Source organism: Leopardus geoffroyi, chromosome B3, assembly GCF_018350155.1.
Source record: "Leopardus geoffroyi isolate Oge1 chromosome B3, O.geoffroyi_Oge1_pat1.0, whole genome shotgun sequence".
NCBI lineage: Eukaryota > Metazoa > Chordata > Mammalia > Carnivora > Felidae > Leopardus > Leopardus geoffroyi.
In genome coordinates, this window is record NC_059337.1 from 61,601,143 (window position 1) to 61,616,521 (window position 15,379).

Consider the following 15,379-nt stretch of genomic DNA (forward strand, 5'->3'; position numbering starts at 1 on the left):
ACATTTTCTCTCAAAAAATAAACAAAATTCTTAAATAATGAAACTCCACAGTTATTAGAAAAGCAAAGAAATATGACATTATTTAATTGAAACTTAAATTGTTTGAATCATCAATTTCTAGAAAGGGACCTTTCTGTGGGGACAGTGCAGAGACTACTTGGGATGTCCTCTCTCCCTGTCTGCCCCTTCCCCGCTCTCTCTCTCGCACTTGCGCTCTCTCTCAAATAAACTTTAAAAATGTTTTTAACTAGTAAAAAAAAAAAAAATCTAGTATCAGCTTCTATCATTTAGAAATTGAGCATCACTATACAAATATGCTGACTTCAGTCTACTGAACAACAATCTACAGATGGGACTGCCCCTTTAGAAGAGGCACCTGTGGGGCACCTCGGTGACTCAGTCGGTTAAAGCATCTGACTTCTGCTCAGGTCATGATCTCACGGTTCATGAGTTCAAGCCCCGTGTTGGGCTGTGCTGACAGCTGAGAGCCTGGAGCCTGCTTCAGAGTCTGTGTCTCCCTCTCTCTGGCCGAACCCGCACCACCACCACCACCCCGCCCGCCCCCCTCCCCCCCCACCCCCGCCCAGCTCACACTCTGTCTCTCTCTCACAAATAAATATTAAAAATTTATAAAAAAAAAAATAGAAGAGGCACCTGTGCTCTAGACTGCCACAGTCCAACCTCATCCACAAAATGAGGCTTCTTTCATTTGGGTAACCTGCTTAGTTTCCAGGAGCATTTGACTCTGAACCCCCAACACCGAGAAGAAAACGTTAGATTTGACTACAATGCATGTTAGGGAAGGAAAAAAACTCAAATCTTAACCAACCAGGAATTAACAGGCAAACAAACCAAAGCAAAAAGACCAGCAGGTAGCACTGAATATACTTACCTCTAGCACTAAGACTAAAACAAAGGTAAGGTTGACAGGTATTTATACATTATCAGAGTACATAACTAACAACAATAAAAAAAAATCCAAGTAGAAGGAAGAAAAAAATACAAGATAAATTAACTGACAGAGATTAAGAATATTAAATATAACAGCAGAAATGAAAACTGACAACAGGGATGGCCTGGGTAGCTTAGTTAGTTAAGCAGACTTTGGCTCAGGTCATGATCTCACAGTTCATGGGTTTGAGCCCTGCAACTCTGCTGTCAGCATATACCCCACTTTGGATCCTCTGTCCCCCTCTCTCTCTTTGCCCCTCCCCTGCTTGCATTCTCTGCCTCTCTCAAAATCAGTAAATAAACTTTAAAAAAATATATGAAAGCTGACAATAAATTATAATAAATGTTATTTACCAGTAAGACTATGATTTGACTGTAACTGTCGATTAAAAATCCATTGTACCTAGTCCTTATCACTTGGATTGAGATTTGCACACCTTAAGATCACACTGTCACAAGGAGTCTCATATTAAAGCAGAAGTTTTTCAAGTATTATGAGCTAATTTACAAATTGAATGATCATTTCATAAATCATTTTGTTACCATATAATGCTTAGACTCTCATATAAATGATGTGCTATATAATGTAAATCAACTAGACGTTCCTTTGAAAGGAAAACTAATAGTCAAAAACTGAATAAACTACTCCAAGAAGCACACCTAAAATCAGATATACAACAAGCTAAAAAACTGAGGCATGGCTTACAATCTTTCATTTACAGGGTAAATGGAAAGTCAGAGTTACTATGATGGTAATGAATACACAGTAGTCCCTCCTAATCCACAGGGGATGCATTCAAAGACCCCCAGTGGATGCCTGAAACCACGGATAGTACTAAACCCTACCCACACATACATACACAATGTTTTTTCCTATACATACATATCTATGATAAAGTTTAATTTATAAATTAGGGACAGTAAGAGAAAACAACAATAAAATAGAACAATTATAACAATAAACTCGAATAAAAGTTATGTGAATGTGGTCTTTCTCAAAATACACTGTGCTCAACATTCTTCTTGTGATGATGTTTGATGATAAATTGTGATGAAGTGAGGTGAATAAGGTAGGTGCTGTACCACAACATTAGGTTACTAATGACCTTCTGACGATACATCAGAAGGAGAATCATCTGCTTCTAATAAGTGAAACCATGGAAAGAGACTGCACATAAGAGGGGCGAGAGGGATTACTGTAGTAGATTTCATTCTTAAAATACAGGATTAAAGGGCGCCTGGGTGGTTCAGTTGGTTGAGCATCTGACTTCGGCTCAGGTCATGATCTCATGGTTCATGAGTTCGAGCCCCGCGTCAGGCTCTGTGTGGACAGCTCGGAGCCTGGAGCCTGCTTCGGATTCTGTGTCTCCCTCTCTCTCTCTGCCCCTCCCCAGCTTGCACTCTGTCTCTTCCTCTCTCAAAAATAAATAAACATTAAAAAAAAAATTTTTTTTAATACAGGACTAAGCAACATAATAAAAGCCAAAGACAATTTATTACAATAAAATATAACAGTAAAATTTTTAAAGTCCCAAGCAGTACATAAAATACACAAAATATGTTTACAGCCACACAATGAGAAAGTATTCTATTTACACACTTAAACATATTACTAAGTATATAAGTAGAACCCTGCCCTCAAAAGAAAACACACATAAGCAAAAACAACTAAAATTTACAAATGAGAATGAGGGAAGAAAATATGGAGTTATAAGACAGAGAAAAGAGAACACTTTCTTACTATGATACATTATTTACATGCATAAGATATGCTTCACAGACAGTATCTTCAGAGTTGGAAAGATTTTTGTTAGGATAAAAAGCATATTGACATGTTCTTAAGAGTAAGAATCAGAGAAAAACACAAGCTGAGAGAGGCACTAAAAGAAATGAAATTAAGGATGGGGGGAGAGGAGTAAAAACAGGGAAAAGGGGGAAGGAGAAAAGGGAAAGAGAGAGAGAGGAGAGAACAAAATTGAAAATTGGCTTGTATATTTTTTTAGACAATATTACCTTCTTGAAGACCAGGATGTATCACCTGCTTGTGCCGCAAGGCCTTCAAATCTTCTATCAATTCCTTTTCCAACTGGGAAATTCTTGCTCTGCAACCTACTCAGAAAACAAACAATGACATAAGCTACTATATATTAAAGAAAAACTAACATTTTATCTTTCATTTCTAGAGCCAAATCGGAAGTATCTCTCCTTTTATACTATTATATATACCTGGATCATTTGTGGTTGATGCCTGAAGACTACAGGGTTCTTCAGTTGTGCCATCAACTGCATGAATATCGAGAGCTTCCTATATTTAAAATAAGAAAAAAGTTCATATCATTTCTAAAAGTTTAAAAGTAAACCAGGAATGTTTTTTGATACTTCTGGTATTTTCTAAATGTTCTATACTAACAGTACTTAAATGATCAGAAGGAAAAGAAGAAGTCAAAAACTCTGAATATGCTCAGCTGACATAAAATGACGTTTATGCCAATTTACATACTGATTTCCTACAGTTTATATATATTGCATACTCAGCAATTAACAAGGAAAGAGGAAAAGACCAGCTAAAGAGAATTCAACATCTCTGTAAGCCAATTTTGAAATACCAGTCTCCTAAAAAGACCTAAAAGAAAAATAATCTAGTTGAAGAGTTGGGAGTAGAATAAAGAAACTATCCATGTGTGAGACAACAGTATTTATAAGACCACATTTAGTTCTCCGGGGGTACTCTGTTATTGATGAGTATCAGAGGATGGGGTATCCCAAAAAATTTAGTCAACTTTTCACGTATTTATGCTTTTTAAAGTCCATGATAATGTAAATGCCACAAGGATCCAATGATTTTTTAAACTCCAGCTAAACACAGTATAAAAATTAAAAATTGAGATATAAGTATACATAATCATTTAAGTCCATTCAAACAAAATATCTTAAGTGGTGCCTTGTAATAAAACCGAACATTTTGCAGATACTCCTCTCCGCACACATATACCCTCACATTAATAGCTGCATTTGAAAGAACTAGATTGAGTTATTTATCAACTAGTATATAATTCAAGAATCACTATTTGACCCTAGAAGGAAAGCTGAAAATGATCTTACCTTTGATTCAAAGGAAACAAAGAGAACACCATCCACATCTTCCAGATCAGGCTTCACATCTGGAAAGGTAATCCCAGGACCTATAGGAGTGGTCTTTGTAGAAGGTAAAGACTTTCCTGCGTTTTTAGGTGGTCTCCCTGCCTTAGAAAGTTTCAATTTTCGTGGCCTTCCTCTTTTTCCAGAGACATTTGAAGGGGTATTCTGATTAGCACTCACAACCTTGGTGACTGTTGAAATCTTAAGCATAGTTGTTCTCCTTCTGCCCAAGTCCTCTTTTCCGAAAAATGAGTCTCCAGCAGAATTCTTTGAACTGTCAGGTATTCTTTCTGTGGTAGTGCTGTCCGATATCTCAGGATATTTCCATTGAGGCTCTTTAAGTAAGGGATACTTCTGTACCACCCCAAGTTCTGGTGAATGTTTTCTAAGATCATTTTCTGATTCCTTGCCTAAGCAGAAGTCAGTCTCATTGGAATTTTCAACGTATGTAGGCAAATAGTCTAATTCTGTCAGTACAGAAGATTTATCTTTTCGAGATGTGGAAAGTATGTTATCAGGGAGCTCAGAAATCTTCACTGTGCTTTTAGTGACAGCACAGGGCTCCAGATAGACTACTGGCATCTTTCCAGCGTCTAACTTGAACATTTTAGCTTGAGCAACACCTGATGGGCTATTGGGTAGCCATTTAGAAGACGGATGGTCAGCTTCTAGGTTATCAACTTTATTGTGTCTCTTTAGCTGTTTCTCTAATATAGGATCATCATCACTGTTTGAGTATACATCTGTTTCTTCATCTGTCTCTTCTTGTTTTACAGTTACCCCTTCTGGGCACTCAGCAAGCTCATACTCATAATCATCTACAGGTTCCTCTTTAATAACAACATTGAAGTTTCCATCCGGGTCTAATGGTGATGTTACATGGGAGCCGTCTTCAAAATTGTTGGCAACAAGACTGAAGAGACAGGGGAGGGAGGTTAAAAAGGGCAAAATTATCAGTAAGACTCAGGAGTAAAAAAGAAAGACTACTGGAAACCAAGCAACACATAAGATTTTATGAGCCATTCTTCAAAAAAAAAAAAAAAGTGTAACTTAAGATTCTCAAAAGCAGTTTACCACCATCACACTTTTACAATTTTCATCAATTTCTCATAAAAAATATATAAAAATGAGTACAGTATCACTAAATCAAAACTCAGATATAACACTTATTTTTCAAATACACTCAATTTTGAAAGTCAGCTGGCACTGACCCAAAATTAAATTCTAGAACTAATCGACACATCAATTAACCACTGACAATAAAGAGCAAACCAGTGTCCACTACAATTAAGAACTGCAATATGGGGGGGGGGGGGGGGGCGGTGCCTGGGTGGCTCAGTCCGTTAAACGTCCAACTCTTGGTTTCGGCTCAGGTCATTATTTCACAGTTCGTGATTTCAAGCCCCATTATCATGAGTTTGAGCCACCAACTGGATGGGCCCTGTGCTCTCAGCACAGAGCCCACTCTGGATCCTCTGTCTCCCCACCTCTCTCTGCCCCTCCCCCGTTCACGTGTACCCTCTCAAAATTATACAAACATTGAAAAAAAAAAAAGAAAGAAATGTGGGGCAGCTGGATGGCTCAGTTGGTTAAGCATCCAACTTAGGCTCACATCACGATCTCACATTTTGTGGGTTCAAGCCTCACATTGGGATCTGCGCTGACACCTCAGAACCTAGAGCCTGCTTTGGACTCTTCGTCTCCCTCTGTCTCTGCCCCTCCCCCACTCATGCTCAGTCTCTCTCTCTCTCTCTCTCTCAAAACTAAAAATAAAATTAAAAATAAAAATGAATCGCAATATAGGGGGCACCTGGGGTGGTTCAGTCACTTTAAGAATCTGACTTCACCAAAGGTCACAACCTCATGGTTCCTGAGTTCAAGCCTAGCATCAGGCTCTGTGCTGACAGTGAGGAGCCTGCCTGAGATTCTCTCTCCTCTCTCTGCCCTGACCCTACTTGTGCCCATGCACACGCTCTCCCTCTCAAAATAAATAAACTTTAAAAAAAAAAAAAAAAAAAAGGAATTGCGACATGGGGGCAACTGGGTGGCTCAGTCCCTTGATCGTCCAACTCCTGATTTCAGCTCATGTCATCATCTCAGGGATGTTAGATCAAGTCCCACATCAGGCTCCATGCTGGGTATGCAGCCTGCTTAAGATTCCCTCACTCTCTCCCTCTCCCTCTGTTCCCCCCTACCCCTCCACTGGCACTGTCTCTCTTAAAAGGGAAAAAAAAAAAAAAAAAAAAAAAAAAAGAATTGCAATAAACAACAGGGAAGTACTTTCAAACTGCTTGATTTGTTTTGGGATAAAATTCATAAAACATAAAACATAACAGGGAGCATGGCTGGCTCAGCTGGTAGAACATGTGACTCTTCATCTTGGGGTTGTAAGCTCAAGCCTCATGTTGGGTGTAGAGATTACTAAAAAATAAAATATTTAAAAAAAACATAAAACAGGGGCGCCTGGGTGGCTCAGTCAGTTGAGCGTCCGACTTCGGCTCAGGTCATGATCTTGGTTCGAGCCCTGCGTCGGGCTCTGTGCTAACAGCTCAGAGCCTTGAGCCTGCTTCTGATTCTTTGTCTCCCTCTCTCTCTCTGCCCCTCCCTGGCTCATCCTCTGTCTCTCTTTCTCTGTCAAAAATAAATAAATGTTTAAAATTTAAAAAAACAAAACAAAACATGACATTTTAACCATTTAATAATGTACAAGCCAGCAGTATTTTTTAGTATATTCACAATGTTGTTGCCAAGTTATTTTCAACTTTGAAACGGAAAAACTCACTTTCAATGTAATGAATCAACCATTAACTCTTCCTAAATAAAAGGTTAGGGTAGCTGAAGTCAAGTACATACGACCCAGGTAAATTCAGTGTTTATAATTCATCACAAAAAAAAAAAAAAAAAATCATCTTTTTACTTTCCCCCTCCTATATGCAATGAAAGCATATAAATTGTACCAATGTATCTTGAGAACATGTTAATACTACTCACTAATCCAATTAGAGTCACTCATCTTGGTAAAATTTTTCATTTATCTCAAATACACAAAAGCAACCATAACAACAATGTACAGTTATTCATTTCTTGCACAACTTAAGATCTTGTTTGACCTTACTCAAAAATCCTTCAGTGGAAGACTTCCACTTCCAGTGAGAATGCAGAAGATTACAAAGATAATCACTTGTCTTAACAATTAGAAAACACCAGATAAATTTAAAAAAAAAAAATCTTTTTCTTCTTCTTCAAAGGCAATGAAGACCTACAGTCACAAATGCAAATAAACTGAATTCTAGACAGGGACCAGCCTTCTCTAGGAGACCCGCAGATTACTACTGCTTTCAACCCTGAGTACCATTTACACTGCCTGAAGCAAAAGTGAAGGAAGAAAAAGAGCAGTCATACACAAAGGATCTTTAGTCTGACACAGAGGAACTAGTCAAACTTTCAATGCCTGAGAATGGGCAGACTAGAATCTAGAGAAACCCAAACAGAAAACTAGTCCTTATTCCTACCAATTACCACGCCCCCACGCCCGCCCCCAGAAAAACAAGTGGTGATGCAGAAGCTGGCCTGAAAACTGAGAACCTACAGTCTCCCAGCACTTAGATTCCAAGTTCCTATCACAGAGGAGCACAATCCTTTCCTTAAAACATCTGAATCCATGAATGAGCTGAAATTTATTAAGCAAATCACCTAAGGGGGCCTGGATGGTACAGTGGACTAAGCATCTGACTCTTGATTTTGACTCAGGTCATGATCTTGTGGTTTGTGGGTTTGAGCCCCCACATCGGGCTCTGCGCTGACAGCTCGGGGCCTGGAGCCTGCTCCAGATTCTGTGTCTCCCTCACTCTCACTAGCCCTCCTCCACTCGTGCGGTCTCAAAAATAAATAAATATTAAAAAAAAAAAAAAAAAAAGAAGGATACCAAAAAAGGGGGGGGGGGTCAAAAATCTGAGGGACAACATCAAATGACCTAACATACTAGTAATTGCACTTTTTAAGAGGCATTAAGAAAGGAAAGCATTTGGAGAGAAAAAAGAACAAAAAAATTCCAAAAGTTGGGGCGCCTGGGTGGCTTGGTCGGTTAAGCGGCCGACTTCGGCTCAGGTCATGATCTCACAGTCTGTGAGTTCGAGCCCCGCGTCGGGCTCTGTGCTGACAGCTGGAGCCTGTTTCAGATTCTGGGCTCTGTGCTGACAGCTAGAGCCTGTTTCAGATTCTGTGTCTCCCTCTCTCTCTGCTCCTCCCCTGTTCATGCTCTGTCTCTCTCTGTCCCAAAAATAAATAAACGTTAAAAAAAAAAAATTTTTTTTAAATAAAAAAAAAAATATTCCAAAAGTGAAAGTTTTTTTTTTTTTCCCAACGTTTATTTATTTTTGGGACAGAGAGAGACAGAGCATGAACGGGGGAGGGGCAGAGAGAGAGGGAGACACAGAATCGGAAGCAGGCTCCAGGCTCTGAGCCATCAGCCCAGAGCCCGACGCGGGGCTCGAACTCACGGAACGCGAGATCGTGACCTGGCTGAAGTCGGACGCTTAACCGACTGCGCCACCCAGGCGCCCCCAAAAGTGAAAGTTTTAACCCACAGATCCAAGAAGCTCAGCCAATGCCAAGAAGAATAAATACAATGGCTTTCAGAAAGCCATACCTAGGCACGTAAAGAGGAGGCTGCCAAAAATTAAAGATCAAGAGAAAAACCTTACAAACATCAGAGGAAAAATGACACGTTATGGTAGAGAAACAACAGTAAGATGTTGTTTACTTAAAGACGTTATTTACCAAAAACAATTTAAGTCAGAAAACAATAGACTGATACCCATCATAAGGTCATGAAAGAATCAACCTAATGTTCTGTATCCAACAAAAGAAGACTTCAAAGATAAAGACATTTTCTAACAGCTGAAACAAGTCAGACTGTACAAGAACTACTGCCTCCTAAGGTCAGAAACAAGATAAGGATGTTAGTTAGCTCTCGCAACTTAGACTCAATTGTGCTAAAGGCCTCTACCAGGGTGATCAGGAAAGAAACAGAAATAAAAAATATCCAGACTGAAAAGGAAAAAGTGAAATTCTCTATTCACAGATGACATTATTTGTATGTAGAAAATACTAAGAAAACCACTAAAACACTACTGGAACTAATAAATGAGTTTAGTAAAACTACAAGATCCAAAACTAATACACAGACAGACATTATTTCTACAAATGAGAAACAAATATCACAAACGCAAGAGAAAAAAATTCCATTTACATTTACAATAGAAGCAGCAAGATTAAATTACTTAGAAATAAACTGAACCAAAAAGTATAAAACCTGTACAAAGAAAACTAAAAAACACTTTTGGAAAAAATTAAAGACAACTTTAATAAAAAAAAAAAAAAAAAAATACCCTGTGTTTATGCACTATAAGACCTAATATTGGTACAACAGCAGTACTCCCTAAAAGGCGATCCACAGATTCAACACAATTCCTATCAAAATCCCACCTGGAACTTGTATAAAAATCCAAAAGCTGATCTTACATTTCATATGAAAATGCAAGGATCTCAAAATAACCCCAAAAATCTTGACAAGTATGAATGAAGTTCTCTAAAACTTGTATTTCCCAATTTCAAAACTCACTATCAAAGCTATAATAAACATAACAGTGTGACGATACTGGCATAAGACTAAACACAGAGCTCAAATGAACTTAATTCAGAGTCTAGTAATGAACTGCACATTTATATTAAGTGATTTTCAACTGCCGAAGGTGCCAAAACAATTCAGTGGGTAAAGAATGGGCTTATGTTATTCATAGTAGCTAAAAAGTAGGGGGCACCTGGGTGGCTCAGTTAAGCATGTGACTCTTGATCTCACAGTAATGATCTCACTGTTCAGGAGTTCAAGTCCCATGTTTAGCTCTACAAGGATAGCACAGAGCCTCTCCTTGGGATTTTCTCTCCCTCTCTCACTGCCCCTCCCCCACCATATCTCTTGAAATAAACTTAAAATTTTTTAATAAAAATAAAAAATTTTTAAAATTAACTAAAAAATGAAAATAAAGTAAAAAGTAGAAATAGCCTTAATGTCTATGAACTGATCAGTGAATTAAGTAAAATGTGCCATACCCATACAAGATTATCGTTCAGAGATAAAAGAAATGAAGCACAGACACACACCAACATGGATGAACCTTCAAAATGTTATGCTAAATAAAAGACCACACATATTATATAATTCTACTTATATGAATGTCCAAAACAGACAAATCCATATAGACAAAATGGGGACAGTTGTGTGTGGATGGGGTGGGGTTGAGAAGGGGATGCAAAAAAAAAAAAATGGGGTGTGATGACTAACAGAGGGCAAGGAGTTTTCTTTTTGGGGTGATGAAAATGTCCCAAAATATCTGGTCATGGCTGTACAATTCAACTGAGTATACTAAAACCACTAAACTGTACACTTTAAAAGGGTGAATTTTGGGGCACCCAGGTGGCTCGTAAGGTTAAGCGTCCAAGTTCAACTCTTGATTTTGACAGTCATGATCAAGCCCCACGTCAGGTTCCACGCTGAGAGTGGTGCCTGTTTGAAATATTCGCACACACGTGGCATGCTCTCTCTCACTCACTCCCCCCCCCCACCCTGCCCCTATCCCCAGCTCAAGTTCTCTCTCTCTCTAATTAAAAAAATAAATAAATATAAGAGTGAATTTTATGGCAGTGAGTTAATCTCAATTTTTAGGAAGTTAAAAATATACACTAACGGAAGTTCTTTGAATGGACAGGAAATGAACCAATGTGAAAATGGATCCAAGAATGAATGAAAAATAGATGTGAGTAAATATAAAACATTTGTTATTTAAATGACTACTGACTGTTTAAAGCAAATAAAGTAACAGTGTTTGAGGAATTTATAACATACATAAAAAGACACAAATTATAAGAACTATGCTTATAATTAGCTCTTCAAGTCCTGCTATAATTGAATTCCACTTTTAAAATAAGGACACACACTATAATCTTTACAAACACTGCAATGCACTGAACTGTGTCCCTCTCAAATTCTTATGTTAAAGTTCTAACTCCCAATATGATTGTACATAGTCTTGAAGATGTAATTAAAGTTAAATAATGTCATAAAGATAGGGAAAGATCTCTCCCCACACTACATTAGGACAAAGCTGGAAGGCAGCGGTGTACAAGCCAGGATGAGGGCTTTCAAAAGAAATAGAACCCTGCCGGGGCGCCTGGGTGGCGCAGTCGGTGGGGCGTCCAACTTCAGCCAGGTCACGATCTCGCGTTCCGTGAGTTCGAGCCCCGCGTCAGGCTCTGGGCTGATGGCTCAGAGCCTGGAGCCTGTTTCTGATTCTGTGTCTCCCTCTCTCTCTGCCCCTCCCCCGTTCATGCTCTGTCTCTCTCTGTCCCAAAAACAAATAAACGTTGAAAAAAAAAAATTAAAAAAAAAAAAAAAAAAAAAAAAAAAAGAAATAGAACCCTGCCAAACCATTCTCTTGGTTCCAAACCAAGAACTGCTGGAAAACTAATTTTCACTGTTTAAGCCACAGTTGATGCTATTTTGTTATGTCAACCTGAGCAGACTAATAAAACCACTTCTAAAAATGGAATTGTCAAGATGTAATACTTAAAAACTAGCCATATTAGTGATAAAAATAAATGTAAATGAACAAAATAACCTAAATAAAAGTCAAAAGATTTTAACAGTGAACAAAAAGTTCCAACTATAAGCTGTTTAAACACACACACACACACACAATTTGAATATAAGGACAGACAGAGACAGATTTAAAGTGAAAGAAGGGAAAAGGTAAGTCACGTCAACAAAATGAGAAAGCCAATGTGGCTCAATAACGTCAAAGTAGACTTTAAAAATAATTATCATCAAAGATAAAGAGGAACCTTGTAAAAGTTTTATGGATTCAACTAATCCAAAAGACAAGAATCCTAAAGTATATATAGCTTCAAGATACTTGAAGCAAAAAATTTTTAGTACTGAAAAGAAAAACAGACAAGTACATGACTTTGGTGGGAGATTTTAACACACCTTTCTCAGTAACCGATAGGACATACAGACAAACAGACAATTAAGGAGAAAGAAGAAATGAACAATACTGTCATACTTACCTGAGAAAACTACCAAACACTACGTAATACATAAATTTTCAAGCGTGCACTTAGTATTTTTTTAATGTTTATTTATTTTTGAAAGAGAGAGAGAGAAAGAGAGCAAGCAAGCAGGGGGGTGGCAGAAAGAGAGGGAGACACAGAATCTGAAGCAGGCTCCAGGCTCTGAGCTGTCAGCACAGAGCCTGACGTGGGACTAGAACTCATGAACCACAAAACCATGACCTCAGACAAAGTCACTTAACCAACTTAGCCACCCAAGGGGCCCCAAGAGTGCACTTAGTATTAACCAAAACTAATCATATGCTAGACAATAAAGCAAAGATATGATAAATTTGTATTTCAAAGGTTTTAAGTTACATGTTCTCTAACAAGAGAATCAAGCTATAAATCGATACTAAGTATCAATACAACGTATCAAAATTTGCAGAAGGTACCTAAACCAATGCTCAGAGGAAATTTTATACCTTTAAATAAAAGGTCTAAATCAATTATAATAGTCAGGGGTTGATAAACTTTTTTGTGAAGTGCTAGATAGTAAAAATGTTAGGCTTTGAGGTCCATACAATCTGTTACAACTCTTCAACTCTGCTACTGTAACATAAAAGAAACACAGACAATATGTAAACAAGTAAGCACAACTGGATTCCAAATCATGGACACCAAAATTTGAATTCTAATTCGTTTTCACAGGTGACAAAATATTACTCTTCTTTTACTTTTTCCCTATTTAAAAATATATAAATCTTAGTTTGCAGGCCATATAAAACAAATGGCAGGCTAGGTATGGTTCTCGAGGTCTTAGTCAGCTAACCCCCATTCTAACGTAACACAGGCAAATTAAACCAAAAGCAAGTAAAAAGAAGGAAATAAAAAGGGGGGGGGAGGGGGTCAATGAAACAGAAAAGAGAAACTGAATTTGTGATTTGAAACCTGCCAAAAAAGAAAACTCCATGGATTCCCTGATGAAATCTAACACATAATGAATAATCTTGCACAAACCTGGGAGAATACAACAGTTTACAATTTATTTTTTAAGCTTATAAATTTATTTTTGAGAGACACAGAAACAGTGCAGGTGGGGGAGGGACAGAGAGAGAGAGAGAGAGAGAATCCCAAGCCAAGCTCTGTCTGAACATCTGTCTGAAGTCTGAAGTTGTCTGAACTTCTCCCTTGCAAAAATTTCACTTAAGTGGTGAAAAATGGCTTTTTCTTTACTTGTTTAACAGCTTTATTTATAAATTATGTAACATAAAATCCACACCTTTTTTCAAATTTCCTTCATCTATTTTACCCATCCCCCCACTAACCTCTCCTTGGCAACCACCAGTCTGTTCTCTATATTTAAGAGTCTGGTTTTTAGGGGTTTTTTCCTTCTACATTCTTTTCTGAAATTCTCTTTCTTAAATTTTGAGTGAAATCATATATTTTCTTTCCCTGATTTATTTCACTTAGCTTTATATACTCTAGATCCATCCTTGTTATTGCAAATGGCACAATCTCATCCTTTTTTATGGCTGAATAATATTCCATTGTATGTATTTACATCTTTATCCATTCATCTTTGAATGGACACTTGAGTTCTTTCCAAATCTTAGCTATTGTTAAGTAATGCTGCAATAAACATAGGGTAGCACATATCTGTTGAAATTAGTATTTTCATTTTTGGAGGGGTAATCCAATTTTGGGGGGTAATCCTCCAATAAAAGGATTAAGGGATCATGTGATAATACTATTAAAAAAAAATTTTTTACAAACTCCATACTGTGTTCCAGAGTGGCTGCACCAGCATACATTCATGTCAACAGTGCACAAGGGATCCTTTGTCTGTGTATCCTCACCAACACTAATTTCTTGAAACACTTTCTTACACCATACACAAAAATAAACTCAAAACAAAGACCTAAATGTGAGACCTGAAACCATAAAATTGCTAGAGGAAAACAAACACAAGCAGTTATCTCTTTGACATCATCTCAGAAACATTTTTCTAGATACATCTCTGTTGGTAAGGGAAACAAAAGCAAAATTAAACTACTGGGACTACACCAAGATAAAGAGCTTTTGCACAACAAAGGAAATCATCAACAAAATAAAAAGACAACCTACAGAAGGGGAGAGGATATTTGCAAACAATATACCCATTAGGGGTTAATACTCAAAATATATACAGAACTTTTACAAGTCAACACTAAAAAAATAGTAATCCAATTAAAGGTGGGCAGAGAACAGGAACTGACATTTTTCCAAAGAAAACCTACAGATGGCCAACACAAGAAAAATGCTCAACATCACAAATCATCAGGGAAATGCATATCAAAGCCATAAACTTATCACCTCACACCTATCAGAACGGCTAAAATCAAAAGCACAAGAAATAAAATCCACCCGTTTTAAGTGACAACTCAAGGCTTTTTAACAAATTTATAATTTTGCAATCCAGTTTCCTTCATCTTTTTTTAAAAGGCTAATAAGCAAAACAAGCCCTCTTTTTCCATTCCCTGTTATGTCAATTTTTAAATAAATTCATATAAAAATGTCATTCTCTATCAATTAATTAAGGATTAACATTTAATGAAAGTTCTCTAATTATCTTCAATTTCAAGATAATAACTTCCACGATGTAGAAAAAAACCTGTATTTTCTTTTCCCTTAGTCACACCACCTGAATTTTGTTTTCAGTAGCAGAGAACTTCATGAAGCTAGATGTTGGCTGTTACTGCAGTAATTGCTTTCACGTTTTCCTGGGAAATTAAACTTGTTCAGTTAGAAAGGTTCTCAGAAAGGATCTCTCCTTATCTTCCAATAAAAACTTTATGCATAATGCATGAAAATTTGTCTTGGCGGGAGGATTTTGCAAAGAACCCTGAAATTTCATACTTCTAAGAAGCCTCTATCCAAATAAATTAGGTGAAAGATTATTTAAGCAAGAATATAAGCAAAACCAACAATTTGTACAATTTAAAAAAAGGATTACTTTTTTGATAATAATCAATGCAACAAATAAACAGGATATGTGCCATTACTCTGAAACACATTTAAAAAGCTGTAAGTGCTATAGATAAAACCAGTCAACATTTACTGAGCACCTAAAACATGCCATTATATTTTCTTGGGCACAGGGATTATTGCCAGAACAAATAAAGCACAGTCATTACATTCAAGG

General features: G+C 37.3%; 1 protein-coding gene across 14 annotated transcripts in view; it reads right to left on the bottom strand.

Annotated features, from left to right (window-relative positions):
- MGA (MAX dimerization protein MGA) overlaps window positions 1–15,379 on the bottom strand; it is a 167,921-nt gene that overhangs the window by 66,775 nt on the left and 85,767 nt on the right. For all 14 annotated transcript variants that reach the window (XM_045448087.1, XM_045448082.1, XM_045448086.1 and 11 more), the window contains exons 3-5: window positions 4,054–5,002; window positions 3,178–3,256; window positions 2,965–3,060 (exon numbers count right to left, since the gene is read on the bottom strand). In XM_045448087.1, the coding sequence (XP_045304043.1) occupies window positions 2,965–3,060; window positions 3,178–3,256; window positions 4,054–5,002 (1,124 nt within the window). The remainder of the gene's footprint in view (window positions 1–2,964; window positions 3,061–3,177; window positions 3,257–4,053; window positions 5,003–15,379) is intronic.